This window comes from Notothenia rossii (genome assembly GCF_949606895.1).
Source record: "Notothenia rossii genome assembly, chromosome: 5".
In the NCBI taxonomy this organism is placed as follows: domain Eukaryota; kingdom Metazoa; phylum Chordata; class Actinopteri; order Perciformes; family Nototheniidae; genus Notothenia; species Notothenia rossii.
Genome location: NC_136903.1, coordinates 84,552,366 through 84,573,866, shown reverse-complemented (window position 1 = coordinate 84,573,866; position 21,501 = coordinate 84,552,366). Strand labels below are relative to the sequence as shown.

General features: G+C 40.8%; 1 protein-coding gene across 1 annotated transcript; it reads right to left on the bottom strand.

The window, feature by feature from the left end:
• Positions 1–301: 301 nt before the first annotated feature.
• top1a (DNA topoisomerase Ia) lies at positions 302–20,422 on the bottom strand. The gene is made up of 21 exons (XM_079681006.1): positions 20,267–20,422; positions 19,762–19,786; positions 17,540–17,636; positions 17,291–17,396; positions 16,361–16,407; positions 16,169–16,258; positions 15,982–16,054; positions 15,741–15,829; positions 15,485–15,600; positions 14,740–14,861; positions 14,529–14,651; positions 13,013–13,200; positions 12,789–12,933; positions 12,083–12,226; positions 11,724–11,909; positions 11,370–11,438; positions 11,111–11,225; positions 10,880–11,007; positions 9,458–9,552; positions 9,220–9,369; positions 302–1,679 (listed from the first exon to the last, which is right to left on the bottom strand). The coding sequence occupies exons 1-21, from the start codon at positions 20,297–20,299 to the stop codon at positions 1,577–1,579; spliced, it is 2,244 nt and encodes a 747-aa protein (XP_079537132.1). The 5' UTR covers positions 20,300–20,422; the 3' UTR covers positions 302–1,576.
• Positions 20,423–21,501: the final 1,079 nt, after the last annotated feature.

Sequence of the window (21,501 nt, the reverse complement as noted above, 5' to 3'; positions counted from 1 at the left end):
GTTAAAAAAGAAAGAAAGCCATTTCAAGATTATTTAACCAAGCCACAGAGATGCCAGGTAGTTCAGCTTGGAAGCGCTGAGAGCAATTTAGCTTGTTGCCCTCGTGGTCGGTGGCCTGGAGCCGCTTGCACAAAAACCAAACGCTGTACAAGAAAGGAAACACTTGAACAAAGCAGAATTGGGCCTCTTAAGGTGAGAAATTAAAATGTGTTTGTGAGAAAAAACACTTAAGAATCAACTTTCTATAAATGTACAAACTTAAGATAAATTGAAGTGTGAAAGTAAAGAAATCACAAGTGTGTTTAATTGTAGGATTTTATTCATTTTTCAACCTACAATGAGCATAAAACTCAAATAAAACATGATCAAAGGCTATGACAACAAGGTAAAACAGGAATAGGATGTTCTGACTTTACAGCTACAAACATCACATTTCCTATCATAAAAAGTGGAATAAAATGAACTGATAATTCACATTGAATGTTACATTATTATTTCATCCTCAATCTTTACACAATTAAAAAAAAACCTGCCTAAATTGTAACAGATTGGTGATTTTTTTTTTTTTTTTTGGCAAAGTTGATATCCCTCACATACCCTTTTCTGGGAAGAAAAACACTTTCCATTTAAAATGACTTTAAATACATTATCATAGCATTATCTTCAAGTAACATATGCGGGCGTTTGTGTTTTTTTAAATGTTGAATTGTTAAATTAAGTTAAAATCAGATGTAGACAGAGCGCTGCAGATAGATTCGGAGGATGCGTACAAATGATTGGTTCACATTTACACTGAAAACAAGTCCCTGATGGAGGTGGTAAAACTAAATATTCACATTCTGCTTGCTTAAGTAAATATTGACATGGTTGCAGTATTTCCTCCCCTCTGCCTGCCCAGACATCCTCTGTCATGCTAAACAACAACATAGTCCAGTTTGAAATATTCACCCAAACAAATCCATGGCCGAACCCCTCATACACACTCATACACACACACACACACACACGCTCGCACGCTCACGCACACGCACCTCAAGCTCACATTTCCATTTCCTTGAAAGGCGTGTGGGTGTAGTTAAGGAATTCATTTGATTTAACTTTGTCTATCAAAATATAGAATTCATTAATAATACATGGGAGGGCTAAAATACAAAGCAAGTGAACAGAGAAAATTAAAATGACAAAGCCTTTTTTGTTTTTTTTGCTGAATACAGTAGCTATAGGACCACAGAGTTCAGAGTTCAGAGTTCAGGCATCGTCAGGCTTCGTCCCCGCGGAGGGAGAAAGACCAGAAGGTACAAAGGTCTTCCACTTACGGGGGCTAAAGCCTTGATGCTCGGTCGAGGGTATAGTTCAGCCTTGATGCCTGATCTCAGATCAGACGTTTAAGACTACCCACAACCCCCTTCAGCCACGTCATGATGGCCTCCTCCTCCAGCGCTGCTTGCTCTGCTCAAACTGTCGGAAATTCCTGATCGGGGTCTGGCCATCGAGCGAAGTTCGGTTAAGCTAAAAAACAAGTATCCGATAAAAAAAACGAGTGTGTCATAGATAAAACCACATTTTAAAACGGATTTTAAAATTCATAGTCCTCCTCTGCCATGTCCATGGCCCAGGCAAACTTCTCGCGCTGGGTTTTGTTGTAGATCTTCTCCACGGGAATGTCCCACTTCTTACACCTAGGAGACAAAAGAAAAAGTGTATTATTAAAAAAGGAACCAGGTAAGGTTGAATAGTTTGAGTCATTGTACTGGGGCTCAGTTCATGCTACAGCAGACGTGGGTTTGATCCCGCCTCTGGTCCCTAACCTGACAACCGTGTTACCTTTCACCTTTATCTCCCCTTTTCAAATGTATCTCTCAAGGCTAAACTTGTCAAAAATGATCTTAAAGATGAAATAATACTGCCCTCTTACAGCTTTCTATTTTGTGCCTCTGCTGTGACATGTTTTCATGCTTTAATGTTCAAAAAAAGGGCTTCATCTTTTCTTATTGCCTTTGTCTGAAACCAGAGCCCAGTCTGCTCTGATTGTTTGGCTGGCCCTTAGACTATGACGTACAATTTGTCGGAGCTCTAGCTAACACAGAACTTTGGAATTTCAGCCTTTGCAGACCATTTACATGCACACAAACCTATACAACACTCTATACCACATGTGTCAAACTCAAGGCCCGGGGGCCAAATCAGGCCCTTGGTGGATTTAATTTCGGCCCGCAGGATCATTTCTAATTACTATTAGTTCTGTCCCGCCGGTATATTGCACGCACACCTTCACTCAATCCTGAGGGTCTCCTCAGCTCAGAGCCTGAGCCCAAACATTGATGAACTAGCATCACAGAGCAGCAACCTGAGTTTACATGGATGTTTCCTTGTAAACTTTTTTTTTTTTTTTCTCTCTCTCTCACGACAACAGAGCATGTTTGGTTTTTTTCTTTGAAGCTGTTGTTGGCCTGTGGGAAAATGCAATCATAAGAAATTACTCTGGAAAAGCTGCAGATAGAGCCATAAGAAATGAATGCAACTGATTATTTAATGTTGTTTTTATAGGCATTTATTTAAGCTTTGTTAGTTCTAGCAGGGTTCCTGAAGGTTTCACCAACTCTAATATAAGACTTTTTAAGACTACTTTGAATAGAATGTAAGACCTATTTCACGCTAAGAAAGTATGAAGGAAAATTGCTATGAAAGAAGAAATACGTCCCATAATTACTTACAAAGTAAATGTATTCATGTTCAACATAAGAACAATGACTGAACATAACACCTTAACAGTACAGAACTGTGTTAGCGTGTTAGACAAAAAGTGTGTGTGTGTGTGTGTGTGTGTGTGTGTGTGTGTGCTAGGGCTGTGCAATTAATCGTATTTTAAATCGCAATTACGATTTTGGCCTGCACAATTACGAAAACATCATAATCGAAAAAAACGATTATTTTGCTTTGCTAGGTTGTGACAGTGCACTAGAACATATTTGATCTAATTAATTTTAGCCTAATTTATTTATCATATTTATATATGTTTAGTAGCTTGTGGAAGTGCGCTCCAAAATATTTGTTGATCTAATTTATTGGTATTTATTATTTTGATATTATTTATTTAAATGTATCATTTATTTAATTAATTTTTGTATTGGTTTTTCTGTTGGATTATACGTTCAGGGTAATCAACAGTTAAAAAGGTACTGTTCAAATTATTTTTTGTTTTAAAGTTCAATAAATGGATGTTTTAAAAGTCAATGAATAATCGTATTTAATAATCGTGATATTAATTATTGACCAACATAATTGTAATTATTGCCATAATCGAGCAGCGTGCGTGTGTGTGTGTGTGTGTGTGTGTGTGTGTGTGTGTGTGTGTGTGTGTGTGTGTGAGAGAGAGAGTGACAAGAGCTAAATTCAGAGCTCTGCACCTTGGCTACAATCTTCCGTCGTTGCTGTTGTATGATTGGTGTTTAGCTACGGTATTTAGCGTCCACAGGACCTCCGCTTTTAGGGTTGACGTAGACCCAAACGTCACCCGGTGTTGTTGCGGGAGCTGCTGCACTAGCTAACGCTACATTAGCAAAACAAACGCTTATTTCTTTTGCAAAAGGTGCGGCAGGCTTCAAACACGTTCCCTCCACTGGTTTCAACCAAGCACTAAATTAGATGTTTTCCAACCAAATACGGTTGAACTGACACTTCCCCATATTAATTTGTAAGTAGATTCGAAGATACATCAGTTTCTGACTGCTGAAGCTTGGTTGCTAGGTTACTAGCTGGGTGTTCTCCAATAAGGGGCCGGGGGAAACAAAGTTAGTGATTACTGGTTCCATGTTGATTTAATTCAATACAAATTGTTGGGGGGAACTGAAAGGCTATTACCGTACTGGCTACTTTGCAGCCCGGACATTTCCCCCAAAACACATTTAGACGCGATCGCAACACAGAAGTACCTTTCAAATCCGATCATTTTTCAGACCTTCTAAATCATATTTAAGACATTTCTTATTTTTTTGGTAATATTTAAGACCTTAAATTCAGATTAACAAATGTAAGACTTTTTAAGACCCCGCGGAAACCCTGTTTAGGTTTAAGGCGAGACACTGCAGGCAAAAACATCGTTTTTCAAGCACTGGTCAATTTTGAGATTTTGTGCTATTTTGATTCTATAACATGTTTTCTTTCAGGCTTTTGGAAGGAAAACGTACAAAATACACATTTAAGTGTTTATTTGACTATAGTTTGTCTATTTGCGTCAGTAGATTTCTCCTAAATTCACCAAAAGTTAGCTTTCTAACGAAACATAAAGTACCGCGACCGCTGTGTGCACCATGTCAACAGAGATATCGTTGGAAAGCTGTGGCTCTCCTGCACAATCTCATCGGATCCAAATATGGTCATTTCCTTTGTATCAGCAACCAATCGGGAAAGCACAAAGGGGTCTTAAGGCGAGACACTACAGGTGAATAGGGTAATTTTTTTAACTTAAAGGTATCAGCTAGAAATTTCTCCAGTTAATTACTTACAATAAGGCAATTGTTTTTTGTATTACAAGTTTTCAGAAATAGCATGTTTAAATATGCAAATTAGCCATAATCTCATTAAATATGCGCATATTTTAACACATTTCAGGAAACGAATTTTTTTTATTGGATAAAGCCAGGTTCAAAATTCTTGTTTCATTTTGTTGTCATATTAGAATTGAAGGCTTTTACAGAAGGGATTTTTTATATCTCTTTTTATCACTAAATAAATCAGAAAATACTGTCAACAGCCCTAAAATATCAATTTTCGCCATGTTTTTAGGTATAAAATGTTATATAATTCAGGCTATGAATGATAAATGAACAAACCCTTCTGTAAAAGCCTTCAGAATATGGATAGGAATATAACTGGAAGGTTTGGTGTGTCTACGTGCTACTGAAGTGGAAATTTTGTGCTCAGAGTAGGAGAAAAAACTCATTTTGAGAAAACGACCTTTAAAGATATGTATTGTCAAATTCCATATTTTTTTTATTGGAAGACACTATTTTCAGACACAATATCTAATCTAATACTTACAACAACAACAATATAGAACATATAAAACACAATACAACTGAAAACTGAGTAACACAGTATGTACCTGATGAACAAAACCACAGTAACACACACACACTACGACCACAGTAACACACGCACTGCAGAACTGCCACCCTAGTCCATGCCTGCTCCATAAGTAGGCCCCTCCTGCATCTCCTGCTGATGTCTTTTCACCTTTTTTGCTGTGCTTAGACTCTTGCGCCTATATTTCAAACTAGCAGATGTAATGGCCTCAGCTTTTGAAATTCTCAGCAAATCACTTTTTCTCATTGCGCTGACAGTAACAGCTGTGCTTTGGAGCCACAACTTCTTCATAACAGCCAGCATGGCAGAGGCACCTTCATTAAAGGTGGAGATGGCCATACTTGCAGCTGCCTCAACCCTGCTTTTCCCCACAAAGACCGTTTTTGGACACCGCGCCCATATCACAGAGTTGAGGCACTCATTGGCATTTTGAGTACCTCCATGCTGCATTCTCTGGAGCAGGCTGTCACTTGACATGCGGTGGTACACAGGGATAAGCTTCTCCCCCACCTCTCGCTTTAAAAAGTTTCCAGCATGTTCTTTGTGGCTACCAGGTGTTTCCCCATTATCCTCTGCTTTCCTATACCAACACCAGGAGGGATTGCACCTGGTGTGTAAGGGGCTGTCATCAGTAGACATGCCGTGGAGGAGACCTGCCCATATTTCTCCCTTCATTTTATCGATTGAACCCTGGTTGTTGAGAATTGCCCCCCTGTAATAATTTTGCAAAGTTTTGCATTTCTTTGCAGTCAGCTTCCCTACACCCTTCCCTCCTAACTTTTTCTGTGAACTCATTTTTCTGAGTGCTGTACCCATTCGCTTGTGGGCATGATTAATGCACTCTAATTTCACCACTTCATGCCCAGGGTTTGGGTTCAGTGCAACCACCTCCCTAAATGCTGCGCTATCCCCATCTGACAACATCTCTGTGTACCGCACCTGGTGGCGATTCACAGACCTGGCCCACATCCTCTTGGCTGACTCCTGCTCCATTGCCTTGCTTGACCCTGCAAAGTTTCTTGCACAATCACTATGTGTCTGTCACCAACTGTCATACTCCTCTTCTGTAATCTTTTGCTCTTGCTTGGCATTTCCCTTTAGAGCACAAGCATGGCAATAGGATGATAGGATTTCATAGTCTATCACCAATCCAGTAAGGATGTCAATGCACACACCGATCCCATAATGGGATGTGAAGCCTCACTTTTGCCATGTGCCATCAAATGACACGCTGATGTTTATAACTGCCTCTGCATCCTCCCTCAGCAACTCTGCAACATCTGGGTCCACATCTGCATAAGCCTGCCTGACCTGCTCCCTTGTCCTGTGAAGTGACTCCAGGCCTCTCTCTATTTCTGCCACTAATAAGAGAAAAAAATAAGTCAACTGAATGTCCTGATAAGTTATACTCTGAATTCAATAGTTCAAGTTTTCTTGGTCTCAATCCTGTTTCTATACCTGTCACTCTCTTGTCATGTCTCTGATAGGTTTTGAGATGAAGTGCAGGAATCCCCAACACTTTGCTTATTTTCTTCAGAGCTGCATAGCCCAAGCCTAACTCGTGCGCTAAGAGCACCATTCTCACATTCACATCAAAAGCAACATCCTTCCTGGTTTCGTCTTGAAGACGTGTAGATGTGTACACACTTTTGCGGTACCCACCATCACACAGACTGCACTCTAAAATTAAGCTGCTACAGAAACCATGGTTTTGCGGATCGATGTTAACTTTGAGCCCTGTCCCTGCGCAATTTGGGCAAATCAACCCACTGAGCAGTTCATTCAGCCGCGCTACATGTATTATCAGCCACTGCTGTGTGGCGCTATCTAAACCCTCCTGCTCTTTGGGTGACAGCTTGCGCATTGACGCACTAAGTGAAGGTTTTTCAGGTTCGGGGTCATTTGTTTTGTCTTCTACCTTGCTACGTGCAAGTGACAATTGTTGTCCTCTTCTCTTTGAACGATTTTTTCGCGGATGTTTCGGCATTTTGAGATTTACATTTTCAGCGCAAATATAAACAAGGAAGTGTCATGGCGCACCACGTGACACATCTGAACGAATCACGTTGTCAGAAATTGACACCAGCCAATAAGATTCCGTTCTTTGGTCAGATGACCCCTTTGTACTTTCACGATTGGTTGCTGATACAAAGGAAATGACCATATTTGGATCCGATGAGATTGTGCAGGAGAACCTGAGCTTTCCAACGGTACCTCTCATGACATGGAGCAAACAGCGGTCACGGCACTTTATGTTACGTTAGATTGCTAACTTTTGGTGAATTTAGGAGAAATCTACCGACGGAAATAGACAAACTATAGTAAAATAAACACCTAAATGTGTATTTTGTACGTTTTCCTTCCAAAAGCCTGAAAGAAAACATCTTATTGAATCAAAATAGCACAAAATCTCAAAATTGACATGGGCATGAAAAACGATGTTTTTGCCTGCCGTGTCTCGCCTTAAACCAAGAAACGAAATCTCATTGGCTGGTGTCAATTTCAGACAACGTGATTCGTTCAGATGCGTCACGTGGTGTGCTAAAACACTTCCTGGTTAGCTTTCCGCTCGAAATGTAAATCTCAAAATGGCAAAAGAACGGCGAAAAAAAAGTTTACAGAGAAGATGACAACAATTATCCCTTGCACGAAGCAAGATTATACAAAAAACAAATGACCCCGAACATGAAATACCTTCACGGAGTGCGTCGAGGCGCAAGCTGTCATCCAGAGAACAGGAGGGCTTAGCTAGCGCCTCGCTGCAATCTTTAAAGGTCGTTTTCTCCAAATGAGTTTTTTCTCCTACTCTGAGTTCGAAATCTCAACTTCAGTAGCACTTAGACACACCAAACCTTCCAGTTATATTCCTATCAATATTATGAAGGCTTTTACAGAAGGGTTTGTTCATATATCATTCATAGCCTGAATTATATAACATTTTATATCTAAAAACATGGCAAAAATTGATATTTTAGGGCTGTTGACAGTATTTTCTGATTTATGGAGTGATAAACAGAGATATCCAAAATCCCTTCTGTAAAAGCCTTAGATACTAATATGACTACAAAATGAAACAAGAATTTTGAACCTGGCTTTATCCAAAGTTCAGATTTCGATTCCTGAAATGTGTTAAAATATGCACATATTTGATGACATAATGGCTAATTTGCATATTTAAACATGCTATTTCAGAAAACTTGTAATACAAAAGACAATTGCCTTATTGTAAGTAATTAACTGGAGAAATGTCTAGCTGATACCTTTAAGTTAAAAAAAAGTACCCTATTCACCTGGGGTGTCTCGCCTTAATATGTGCAATAAGTTCATTTCAATAAGTACTGCAATAAACATTGAACCAGTCCGGTCCTCGAGAAGTGCAGATTTTTTTATTTTGGCCCACTGTGTATTTGAGTTTGACACCCCTGCTCTACAGGAAGAGAAAATAATAGGCGCGTTCACACCGCAGTACTTTTCCCACTTTAGTTCCGATATTTCGCGTTCACAACAAAAAGAGCCGGAACTAAAATTAGTTCACGAGAACCTTTTTTACCCCCTTTTACGTCCCTGCTAGAGAGCAGGTACTTTCGTGGGAGAAAATGGTTCTTATGTCTGTTGGCTGGGCGGATTGCAAACCACGCCCCGTAAAACTCCCGAAAAGTTTTGTGAAGCCGCCATTTTATTATCCTTGCATTAGCATTATTAGCATTAGCATTATTAGCATTAGCCCAGCGCAGAAACGCAGAGAGAATAACTCATGGCAACACAAAAGAAAACATGGGAGCGGTGGAGATGAGGAGGTGTCGGCGTTCTGGCAATTTACTCGGCAGGCTTCAGTAGAAGCCAGTCTCCAACTCCGTGGACTTCCGGCCGGGGACTTTGGACGGCAGTATACGCCGTGAAGTTGTTTGCGGCCTGCCAGTAAACCCAAAGTGGAAGAAGAAGTGACGTTAGCGGCTTAATTTGCCTAATCCCCCCCAAGGGACTTATTCCGGTGTGAACACGATCTGTACTTAGTTCATGAGAACTAAAGAGTTCTCATGAACTAAGTTCTCATGAACCTTTGTGGGAAAAGTACTGCGGTGTGAAAGCGCCTAATAAGGACTCTTTAAGAACAACTTTTCAACATTATCTTACCAAGCCACGGAGATGCGAGGGTCCAGGTAGTTGAGCTTGGAGGTGCCCAGAGCGATCTGCTTGTTCTCCTCGCGGTCGGTCGCCTGCACCTCCAGCTTCATCAGCTGGTCCTCTATCCGCTCCAGAGCCTTCTTCTTGGCCTCCACAGACCTGCAGAGCAACACAGGTCAGGACTGGAGAACAGGGCTGAGCTGGGAGGAAGACGTTTGACCAGAGAAAACATGTTATAGAGTCTTACTTTTTGGATTTCTCATCTCTCCGTACTTTAGCGTCTGCCTTGGAGCTCTTAACGTCTCTCTTTGCATCAACGAGCTGGTCCCTTTTAGTATCGATCTAAAGAAAAAAAACAGGGATTAGTCTCAAACAGTAAACTAAAACAAGTGATGAAACAGAAAAGCAGGATAGCTCTATAAAAAGAGCTTTGAAAGATTCATACACTTTCTAATCATTTGGAGATGGAAAATCCTTACTTTAAACTATTTACAAGATGACACTTCAATGGAACCCACAAATAAAGGTATATAAAGATAGTGGCTCAGTCAGTAGGGGCTTGGACTGGGAGCTGTAGGGTTGCCGGTTCAAGTCCCAGACCAGACCTAAAGTATGGAGTGTCAGTGTTTCCCACAGAATTTGATTCTATTTGTGGGGGCACCGCACCCCCCCGGCAAGAAAAGCCAAAGGCCCCTTAACCTATTCCGGTGGCCCACGCATCCACCCCCCCCTCAAATAAGAAAATACATGCGAGTTCATGGCTACTGTAGACAATATTCTTGTTGCTCTGTGTTGCGTTGTTAATGAGTGAGACACACCGGAGTTGAGGATCTGTGGGGTTTATTCTCCCAGAAATATCATTTACAATTTAGCATACGCCTAATTCCAAAGCGACTTATAATGACCAATCACAGGGACATTGTCCCTGGAGTAACTGAGGGCTAAGTGCCTTACTCAAGGGCACACGAGTATTGGTGTTCCAGGCGGGATTTGAACTCGCAACCTACCGATCATCAGCCCACCTCACTATCCATTAGACCACCAACATAAAATGAGATCCATTTGTGGCGGACGATATTTAATTGTGGTGGCCCGCCAACACTGAGTGTGGACTGCTACTTGGAGAGGTCCCAGTTCACCTCCTGCCCTGCCGTGGTGACACCCCTCTTCCCCCCCTCACTCCGATGGCTCCCCGGGCGCTGTACAATAGCTGCCCACTGCTCCTGGTGCTAGGCTAGACTCCTGGTGCTAGGCTAGACTCCTGGTGCTAGGCTAGACTCCTGGTGCTAGGCTAGACTAGACTCCTGGTGCTAGGCTAGACTAGACTCCTGGTGCTAGGCTAGACTAGACTCCTGGTGCTAGGCTAGACTAGACTCCTGGTGCTAGGCTAGGCTAGACTCCTGGTGCTAGGCTAGACTCTTGGTGCTAGGCTAGACTCCTGGTGCTAGGCTAGACTCCTGGTGCTAGGCTAGACTCCTGGTGCTAGGCTAGACTAGACTCCTGGTACTAGACTCCTGGTACTAGACTAGACTCCTGGTACTAGGATGGGTTAAATGCAGAGAACACATGTCGCTGTGTGCTCTGCATGTGTGACCATTAAAGAGGGTTTCATCCCTCCCAATTCTAAACTAAGCTCCATCTCAGTATTAAAAAAATAACTCATATTAACCTTAGCCTGCAGGTTCTGCATGGACTTCTCGAAGGTCTTTGGTGGAGCCCTCTGATGGTTACACAGGATGGCCACGGCCCTGTTAGCCCTGTTGTAGGACAGGATCTTGGCCGTGGGGTTCTCATCAGCTGGAGAGAGAGAGAGAGAGAGGATAAGGAGTTTACTGGATGCACAATGATTCCTAGAGTAGTCACATGGTTTTAGAGAAACTGGGAGCAGGTGGAGCCGTACCGCTGGTGAGCTGCACGAGCTGCTGCTGCAGGGTGATGGAGGCGTTGAAGGTACGGAAGACCTTGGCGGTCAGCCCGTCCATCAACTCCTGAAGGTGCTTGTTCAAAACAGAAGTCTGGAGGGGAACGTTAAAGAAATGATAGTTATTAATTCCCACAAGAACAACGGTTATCGTCTTTTTCTATATGCAATCAACTGGCAAAAATAAATGTATACAGCGAAGTTTTTACAGTTTCATTTCACACGTTGTTTTGCTTACATTCAGGCGATCAAACAAGTCATCATCCTTCTCCTTGTTCTCCATGAACAGCTGGAGATTCTTGAACACCTAAAAAGGAAGCAAATACATAAAACAACATTCTTTACTCAAGGTTTTCAAACTGAATCTGGTTCGGAAACATGTTTAGTTCTGATGGCACCTAGAAATGAGACGTGTAGAATAAAGTCATTTTGATAAGCCATCACACTTTTAAGCTTTGATCTTTTACTTCCATAAGCATTAATAACATGACACATTAACTTCTCATCTCATCATAACATTAATTATTTAAAAAGAAAACATGATTTTCAGATCCTTCTGGTTGTGTTTCTGGGTTCAGAGTGTTGTCCTTACCCTCTTCTCCACAGGGACTTTGTTGTAGTAGCGGATGGAGTCTTTACCCAGGAAGTCAAACTCCACCACGAACTCCTGTCCGTCGTTCTCTGGGTAAAGTTTGATGTGCTCGACTCTCAGAGAGCAGCAGCCCACGGTGTCGGCCGTCTCTCCTTCCTCCTTCTCGTTACCCGCTCTCAGCGCCAGCTAGAGCACATCAGGACAGCCGGATTAACAAAAGACATTCCCTCCGACTGCAGGCCAGCGTTTAAGCACCTGCTAAACCCCACTCACGAGTATTTAAAAAGGAATTACAGGACGATGAACTCCCCAAAGCTACATAGAGTACAGACAATGTTAATAGTGCTCATGCCGCTCACCTTGTCGATGAAGTAGAGTGCCACGGCTCTCTGTCTGATCCTCATCTCCTTAGACTTCCAGTCCTCGCGGTACTGGGTTCGGAGGCGTTCCACACATTTTTTCAGCCTGCGAGCCGTCTCATACTTCTGCCAGTCTTTCTCGCCCTGCAGACAGACGAATGAGTGACTAATGAATTAGATGGGGCCATGTTTGTGTCGACAGTCACAATATGAACACGAAATGTAGTTAGTAGCTGCTGCACAGCACAGCAGGTAATCATTGTAGTCTCACTTTTTACAGATTGAAGTGTCTCGAGTAACAGCAACAAACTCTATAGCGACTACATTTCATATAGCTGCTAAGAGGCTACATTAGGGTTGACACTGGGACAGGTTTCAAATAAGTCAGCACTGTAGGGATGTTGTTTAACAATGTTTATCAAAGAAAATAATGAAATCACTGAAGAGGGACCTGATAGTCAGACCATTTCCAAGCCTAGCTCGCTTCCTTTGTCTCAAAGCCTAGCAAACCCCTTAGCAGATGGAGGAAAGGCCATAAAATGGATTCTTGGAAGTGATGATGAACAATAAAAAACAGGTTCAATAAGTATTTTGTCTCCTACACTCTGAGGACTCTATGCTACTTAAGGTTGAATAGTGTACGCCGTTCAGCACTCAGAGAGGAATGAATTATGAAAACGCCCCTAAAGTGCAGCAGTTGGCTCACCTTGATCCTGGAGCTGGGGTTCAGCATGATGTATTTGATGGAGCCCTGGATGTTCTCCGTCCACGACACCAGCCAGGTCACCTTGTTGTCATGGCGAACCTCTTTCCACTTGGTGCCTGGAGGGGGATCGGGGTGCTTTGAGTCCCTAGGAGGAAAGAATAAACATTTAGTCGTGGAACTCTCGTAAAACATCCCGCAGCAACAGCAGACAGGCGTTCACTCACTTGCTGCAGTTGATGATGATGTCTTTGGGCCGGGTGCGGCGTTTGAGCATGCCCATCTTCGGGTGGTCTCCACGGCCTCGGAACAGACCCGGGGGCTCGATGCGGAAGTTAGCAATGCGCTCCCTGTGGTTGTCCATGATGCAGAATCCGTACTCCTGCAGGAGGCGCTCGTTCTCCTCCTTTAATTTCTACAAAGACCAAACATAAAAACCATCGTTTTATCTTGTTGACAAAACTAGAATGTTGACGAACATATACGGGTCACAAATGACTTGGAGAAGCACATTTGACACCATTTATGACTTCATAAATAAGCAAGGTTGGATGACCAAAAAGAGAGATCATAAAGTCCTTTACAAGAATGTTCATCGACTAAAAAAACGAGTTTACCTTGATGTAGGACAATTAAGACTTAAACTGGATTGAAGTCGTGAAAATACAGAGAATATATGATGGACATCTAAGACATGTCTAAGACTTGGGGGTAAAATAAACCCTAGTTGGTGAATTATTTATCTTGTGGATAGTAGGGCTGTCCCGAATACTGTTTTTCGGGCTCCGGATATTCTGTAGTGATCAGCAGCGAACCGCTTCAACGTGTTTTTCAGTTTATTCACGGCATTCATTTTGTTATTCTACAGTATTGCTGTTTTATAATTATTTGTTAATGTAACCCAATTTGTGTTCTTTGAAATTGAAAAGGATATTGCATTGTGTTTGTTACTTTCGTTGTCGTTGTATATGTCTTAAGCGTAATTTGGCTTTGCTTCCTACTTTGTACGGACATGCTTTTATTTTGAAGGAGGCGTGTGGCGCAGTGGATAGAGCCTTGGATCAGATGGTCACAGGTTCAAACCCCACTGCAGTCAGCATGTCGTTGTGGGCAAGACACTTCACCCGAAATTGCTCCTGTGGGGATTGTCCACAGTATTGAGTGTTTAAGTCGCTTTGGATAAAAGCGTCTAACAAGTAACATGTAATGAAGGAGAGTTAGCGCTGTTGCTATGGAAACCATGTGCCGGAGATTATCTACATATAAAGACGGAGAAAGTAAACAATAACGTTTATACTTAAGTGTTAGCATCCCCCGAAGAGGAACAAGCTCTTACGTTGATATTGGAGATTTCAATCAATTAAATTAAATAAAAAGCAAATAACGAAATTGAAACCCGAATAGTACTCGAACAAATATTCGGGTACAGCCCTAGTGGCAAGCTACCCTTACTGAATCCTCTGGTATTCAAAAAAACATGAAAAAGGTCTGCCAACTTCACTTATGTGTAGTTATTGTTGTTATGTACCATGTTTGAATGGGCACCGTTTGAAAGGATTTCAATTAATTTTTTTCAGATCTCCAACCCTCAACTGTCAATGGTGTGACTCCCATTTAAATCAGATAGACAACTATGTAATTAAACAAGTAGTAACGAAGGTGAATGCCTTATGTTTTCAGTTTAATTGACCTGTACTGTTGACAAATATAACAAATGCTACTTTGGAACATTTAGTAGCTTACCAGTTTCTGGTCCTTTGTCTTGGACTTCCTGGCTTCAGACTGAGCCTTGAAGTAGTCGTTTATCTCGGAGAAGTTGCACTTCTTCAAATCTGTTATCTTTCCTTTTTCCTCTGCATTCATTTCCTGCATCAGCAAAACATGACACGCTTTAACAGATTTATTTTTCATTTACCAAGATTTTATACAGATTATACTTCCATTGAATTCCTACCTTCTTCCAATCTTTAAAGAAGTTTTTACGAAAGATATCCTTTGTGGTGTAATCGTGGTCGAGCATTTTGCCAAAGAACGTGGCCACCTCTTCCGCCTCTGGGCTCAGCTTCAGGTGCTTACCTAAAATATGCAAACATAGGTGCGTTTGGTACCACGCTGACATGCTATAGAAGGTATATGCAGGAATCCTGAAGTCAATGTAAAACCTTTTAAGACCTTTTTTTAAGACCCTTTCCATACATTTTAAGACCTCATCGCCACTTTGACTTCTAACCGGTTACCTTGGCGACACACTTTACCTCACATTGACTATATACAGTATTGATTGTCCTTCCTCCTTATCTTCCAACCATTTGGACGCAGACTTGCATTTCCCCATAACGATGTTTAACAACCGGCGTAAACGGACCTTCGTGCGCTATCAAGCAGTGAGCGAGCGATGTCCTGTTCAGATGACGTCAAATCCAACGGGATGCCATAAATAAACTAAACAGAATCACACTACACACCTACACAATGATTACATTCAGGCAGACTGTAGAATACAACCTCTTTGGACCATTTGTATACTTATTGAAAACAAGCTACAAAATGTAATACCTTGGAAAATGTTGTTTAATACTTTTTAATAGCCTTCATTTTTGGTAAATTGATTTATCAACTTTTAATACTTTTTTAAAAACCCTGCGGACATCCTGGCTATAACATTGATCAACAGTGCAGCTGTTAGAGTTCAATCTTACCATCATAGTAAAATCTGACATTATTAGGAAGCGGGTCGTAAGGCAGAGCGAACACGGGCCCTTTGTGTTCAAGAAACTTCCATTTGCTGCCGTCTGTGGGTCTCTCCTCTTCCCACCTGGGATCAACCAAACCAGCACATCCAATCAGGAATTTGAATACAGCACAGAAACAAAACATTACTTTATCCAAAAAGACAAAGTACATCCACATACTGATGAGCGTGCAACTGTCATACAGCTGGCAGAGACAACTCACCACTTCCACTTCTCCTCTGGCTCGTTCTTTGCTTTCTTTTTACCATCAGCAACTCCTGGCTTGTTTCTTGTTTTTTTGGGCTTGATGTCCTTAAAATAAAATAGGGAAGAGAAACTCAAGTTATTTTTCTCACATCTTGAGAGCAAAATAAAAGCACGAAAGATGTTGTGCTTTGAGAAAAAGGGGATTAATTTCATTGTTTCAAAGTTAGAAAGAAAACCCAAGCTGGCCATCTGCTCACCTCGTCCTCCTGTTTCCGCTTCTTTACCTTCTTGTCATTTTCAATCTTAGGCTTTTTGGGCTTGAATTCAGAGCTGGGGGGGGGGGGGGGGGGAATACACACATGTTACAGGTGTGGTCACAGTAAAAATACACTTTTGAAACAGAAACATGGGCATTCAGGAAGTGTAATCTGAACTAACACTCACTCAATATCAACATCACGTTCTCTTTTTAGAGTCTTCTCAATTTTAGGCGAGTGGTAAAAATCTTCCTCGGGCTCAGACTTTACTTGAGGGCTGCAAAAAAGAACATAACAGAAGAGATTTGATGTGGCTTCATATTACAATGCGTCAGCTGGTAGCATAAATATAGTACTGAAGTGAAATGTCTAAGCATACCTGGCAAAGCCGTTTTCCTTTTTCACTTTACCGTCAAGCGACTTCATCTGAAAGGTCAACACAAAGATGTTTGTATAAATGTTTTATAAGAACAGTCTAGCTGTTTGCAGATGTTGTTATTTTGTTGGTCAGTCCAATTTAGTTTTATAATTACGAGTTAACCTTCTTCTACATAAAAATCATTCTGAGTGGTAGCAGTTTATGCACCTTTACCAGTTTGCTATAGTGGACCAACAAGCCAATCCAGGTCACTATAAAAGACAAACATTATAATAATAATAATAATAACTACATTACATGTCACTTGCTAGATGCTTTTATCCAAAGCGACTTGCATACATTCAATACTGTGGACAATCCCCACAGGAGCAATTTGGGGTGAAGTGTCTCAGGGAGACAACGACATGCAGTGGGGTTTGAACCTGTGCCCCCCTGATCCGATCATCAACGCACTACTCCACTGCGCCACAGCCTCCCATAACAATAATAATAATAATAATGACAAAAGAATCTGCCACTATTCAACAGTTTCCCTCAACATTCACCATACTTGCAGACCAATTAAGTATACACTTAAACCAAATCAGTTACCAAAACCTATTACTGTTGAGCTGCTTAAAGCTAAATGAAGCTACATGATCCAAAAAACAATGTATACGCATGTAGTGATCCAGTGTCTAGAAAGGCATTCTGATTGCTATGTCCGTTCGATAATGCAGCTTTAGCAAGATCATAATTCAAAACAGAAGACGCACGGACAAATGTATGTTGTATATATTTTTTGTAGTTTAAATAGCTTCAGGCCACGACCATGAGTGTATGACTTGACAGAGCTTAATATCGCAGAATAATTCATAATGATGAAACCTAAAATCACAACTTCACATGCACAGCCACATTCTTCCATTAATTATGTGCATGGCAATTCACCTTCTCCTTGTGCTTGTCCTTGTGTTTGTCTGCGCTGCCATCTTTGTGCTTCATCTTTTCCTTCTCCTTGTCTCTGTGCTTTTTGTCAGAGGAGTCCTTGTGATCGCTAAAATTAAAAAAAAAGGCAGAACTATTAAATGTAGGTCGTTTCACCTACAGAAAATCAATACATAGAATTTGGTTATGACAGTATTTTTTGCTTTGAGCCGATATCGACAGAAATATGCATTTATGAAGCACGGCCTGTACCTGTTGGCATGCTTCGATTTCTCTCGTTCCCTGTCCTTCTTGTGGTCCTTATGTTTGTGGTCCTTATCTTTATGCTTGTCTTTATGCTTGTGGGAGTCTATGTGAGGAAAAACATTTGTCAACTTCTTGAAATTAAAAGATAATGACAATAACAATGGACTGAATACATGGTACGCCCGCCTCGTGCTGAAACCATTATGAAGCTATTAGCAGGTGGCAAACATTGAACAAAGTGTACTCCCCTAAAGCAGATGCTAATGTGGACAGGCTGAAAAACTGACCACCAAAAGAACATTGTACCCCCACAAAGCTGCTCCAAGTTAAAACGTCAGGTCAATTGTTACAATTGGTCTGAACACGCACCACTCTCTGAATGTCATGCACAATGTAGACTGAGAAATGTATTACACAGTAGTACAGCACCACCTACTGCCCATATAAGGGTAATTGTTTGAGACATCAAACATCTGACAGGTTGAAACATGCCAGTGAACAAAATAGTCTCTTTAATTTGTAAGCCAAAGCACTAAGAAATCTCTTATTGTATGAAAAGAAGGCAATTACCCAAATGAAAGAGTCCACACCCAATCTTGACGTAAACACCAAATCAAGTCTACCAGCTTCAGGGGTATTAGGCAATACACTCGGTCACAAGAAACGTAAACAGTCTAGTCTACTAAACACGCTCCCAAAAAATGTCTATATTGTCCTGGAATGCCAGTGTAGGACAAAGAGTTTATAAAGAAAGTGGTATGACAAGTGACTCATTCATTCACAATGAAGGATGAAAACGTTACTGCCTTGTTTATTACATGTATTATTGGAAAAGGAGTTCCCGGTTGCCCTTTTTTTTTTTAACCGACAGATGAGTTCTGTCGTCATCTCAAAACTAGAACAAATCACCTAGAAACCATTTCAAAGATTTGATCTCCCCTACTACACACTGAAGACCAAATCTGACAGACTTTTGGCCAACACTACACTCTACAGTTCACATCTGAAAAACTAAATCTCAGATTATATGTGGTAAACTAGCAAGCCGTTTTTCCCAAACCATCCAAAATGAATGCAAAAAGTACAATTTGTGCTAGTTAATCCGTTTAACACATGCACATGTTATTATCTTTTCAACATGCCGGTGTTATATTCTTTAAAAAACACAGAACATTGCACTCTGAAGTTAGAAAGTCCTATCTGAGTGAAATTTATCCAGCAATCTCTCTGATAATTAGAATTATTTAGGTCCCAGTAGTTTGTTTTCCAATTGCTGATGAATGAAAACCAAATAAGTGGATTGGTGATGTTTAGGAAATTTCTGAGTAGACTTGTTAGCCCGAGATTTATAATGCATGCTATGTGGCTCGATTCATTTATTTGAAAGGGCCCGAATAATATTACTGAAACACTTAACTAACTTGGACAATATTTAGAGTTTATACCCTAAAACAAGTAGACTACATCAACAGGACTAAAAATAAAATGTTGTTTTCTTTGAATGACATATGGTGATGCTTTATATAGGTTATTAGTTGAAAAACGTTCTAATAATAAAACTCCCAAAACTCTTAAAATATGTTCATATCCTCCAATATTCTCGTTTAGCTTGAGATACAAAGCATTGAAGTTAATGAAATGATGTGCTGTCTGTTGAAATGAGAATCCAACTTAAAAAACGGTCCACTTTGAGGGAATTTGAAGTCGCAGTTGCTATAATAAAAAGTTATGCTATAAAAAGGAGTTAACGATCGTATATTCAAAAACTGTAGACCCTTTCTGAGCTCTACGTGGGATCTTATCGGAGCACTGTGTCTTCCCATTTCTCCTGCACACAGCCATCTGCACACTTCACAGCCTGGGTTCAGCTTGCAGCAGACAGGCCGCTCCACTGAAAAAAGAAAATGGCGCAGAGACTAAGTCCTCAACCCCCAAACCCTCACTTTCAGGTGGGAAATATGGCATTAAAACCCTTCCAACAAACAAATCTGACACGGGAAACTAATAAAACACCTCGAGGTGTGTACCAATAATGACTGAAATTGAGAAAATAACTGGCGGAAATGCTTTTATTAGACCTCCCTTTTGAACAATAGGCGCCTGAGAGTGAGACAGAGGACTTAGTCTCTGGACGCCATTTCAGCCCTCTGCTGAGAACTACCATTTAATCAGTGGATACATGTCAGAAACCCCTCTTATAACTTGTTAACAACGTGTCACACACTTACCATTGAAACGAGAGCCACCGTCAATCTGAAAAATCAAAAACAGATTGATGTTTAATATGGTAGAGGCTAACTAGCCGGCTAACTAACTTTGAACTTGCTGGATTGGCATAGGGAGTTTGTTAGCTTCCATGCTAACTATGCTAGCGATGCTATCATGCTACGCTTACTGTTAACATGGATCAACGGCTGAAACCAGAGCCGCTACGGGCTAGCAGCAGCTAAAGCTAACGCCAAATCAAATGTGGCGTTACCCCCACTTTGTCTGGCAGTTCATACGTAGCCAGTGAGAGCTGAGAGCTAACCAGAGAGGACATGTCCTTAACAATACGTATACAGACATGATTAGACGTGTCAGGATGCTGTTATAATCACAATAAGTTGTATTATCGTTACAAACACACTCGGGCTAACGCGCGCTAGCATGCACAATTCACAGTTAGCCAAGTTATCTTGTCAAATCAAGGCTAATAAAAGGGTTCCCATTAGCCACCATAGATGACATTACCTGGTCCTCATTGTGGGAATGGTCCCCACTCATTTCCTTGACGTGGTTTGGTTAAAAATCTAAAATGAGTAAACGTGTAGTGGTTTCCACACACTGGCGAGGAGAAGCAGGCAGAATGAAGAAAGGCACAGTTGTGTAAGAGCTATAAGTCCCGATTGTAGACTACTGCGCATGCGTTTACATTTAAATGGTAGGGAGCAGAGTGGCTCCTCCTCTTCACAAAACGTGTTGCTCTGCTTCAGGCCCACGATGGTCACACACAGGAGAGGAACACATGTACAGAGAAGGGAGAAGTACGCAGATATTGTACTCAAGTAAAAGTAGAACCAATATGTATCACGCATCGCTGGAGGGAGCCTCTGACATTGCAATTGCTATTGACTGCTTCTCTGTATTTGTTGTGCTTTTGATAATAAACAATCTTCCTTAATATAATACAACTAAGTAAGCAGACATGGAAAAATGACTTATGTGTGTCTCTTTTCCAGAGGTGGAAGAAGTACTCAGATTTGTTATTAGTAGAAGTACCAGAGTGAAGCAATACTCTGTTATAAGTCCTGCATTCAAAATGTTACTCAAGTAACAGTACAAAAGTATCAACATAAAAATATACCTACTCAAAGTAAAAGTACCCATTGTGCAAATTGGCCCATTTCAAATAATATTATTATATGTTTTGATTATAATTATTAATGCATTAAAGTGGTATCAAAACTGGTAAACATGGAGCTAATTTTAACTGCTTTGTATACTGCAGGGTAGCTTCTGAATAAACTCCAGGTGTAACTAAAGTCTTATTTAAGTGTTGTTTTTATTTCATAGCATTAATCCAAATATGCAAAAAAAGGTGTCAAATAAATTAAGTTGAGTAAAAGTACGCAATTTACTTCTGAATTGTAGTGGGGTAGAAGTACAAAGTAGCAACAAAGTAAAGTAAAAGTCACTCAAAAATTGTTCTTAAGTACAGTACTTGTATCAGGAGGACAAGCTGCTTCCAGCCCTACTTGTTTATCTGTTTTTTCTTTGTAATCACTTGATCTGTGTCCGAAAGCAAAATAAATTAGCTCTTATGTTAAATACTTGCATCATCATTAACATCATGTCCAAAGAAGTATGTCCTTTCAGATGTATGCCCATCCCTGTATCACCTTATGAATATGCGTATTAAGCTATATGTCTTAGTGATTTCACTTGTGTAGGCTAGTGTTTGACACATAATAGACAGAAGACCGTCC

Excerpts from the sequence above, each read along its gene's own strand:
- top1a (XM_079681006.1), bottom strand. The coding sequence starts at position 20,299 with ATGAGTGGGGACCATTCCCACAATGAGGACCAG. Across the intron at positions 14,652-14,739 it reads TCTTTAAAGATTGGAAGAAG|GAAATGAATGCAGAGGAAAA; the intron begins GTAGGAATTCAA and ends TTGCTGATGCAG. Across the intron at positions 9,370-9,457 it reads AGAGATGAGAAATCCAAAAA|GTCTGTGGAGGCCAAGAAGA; the intron begins GTAAGACTCTAT and ends GTTGCTCTGCAG.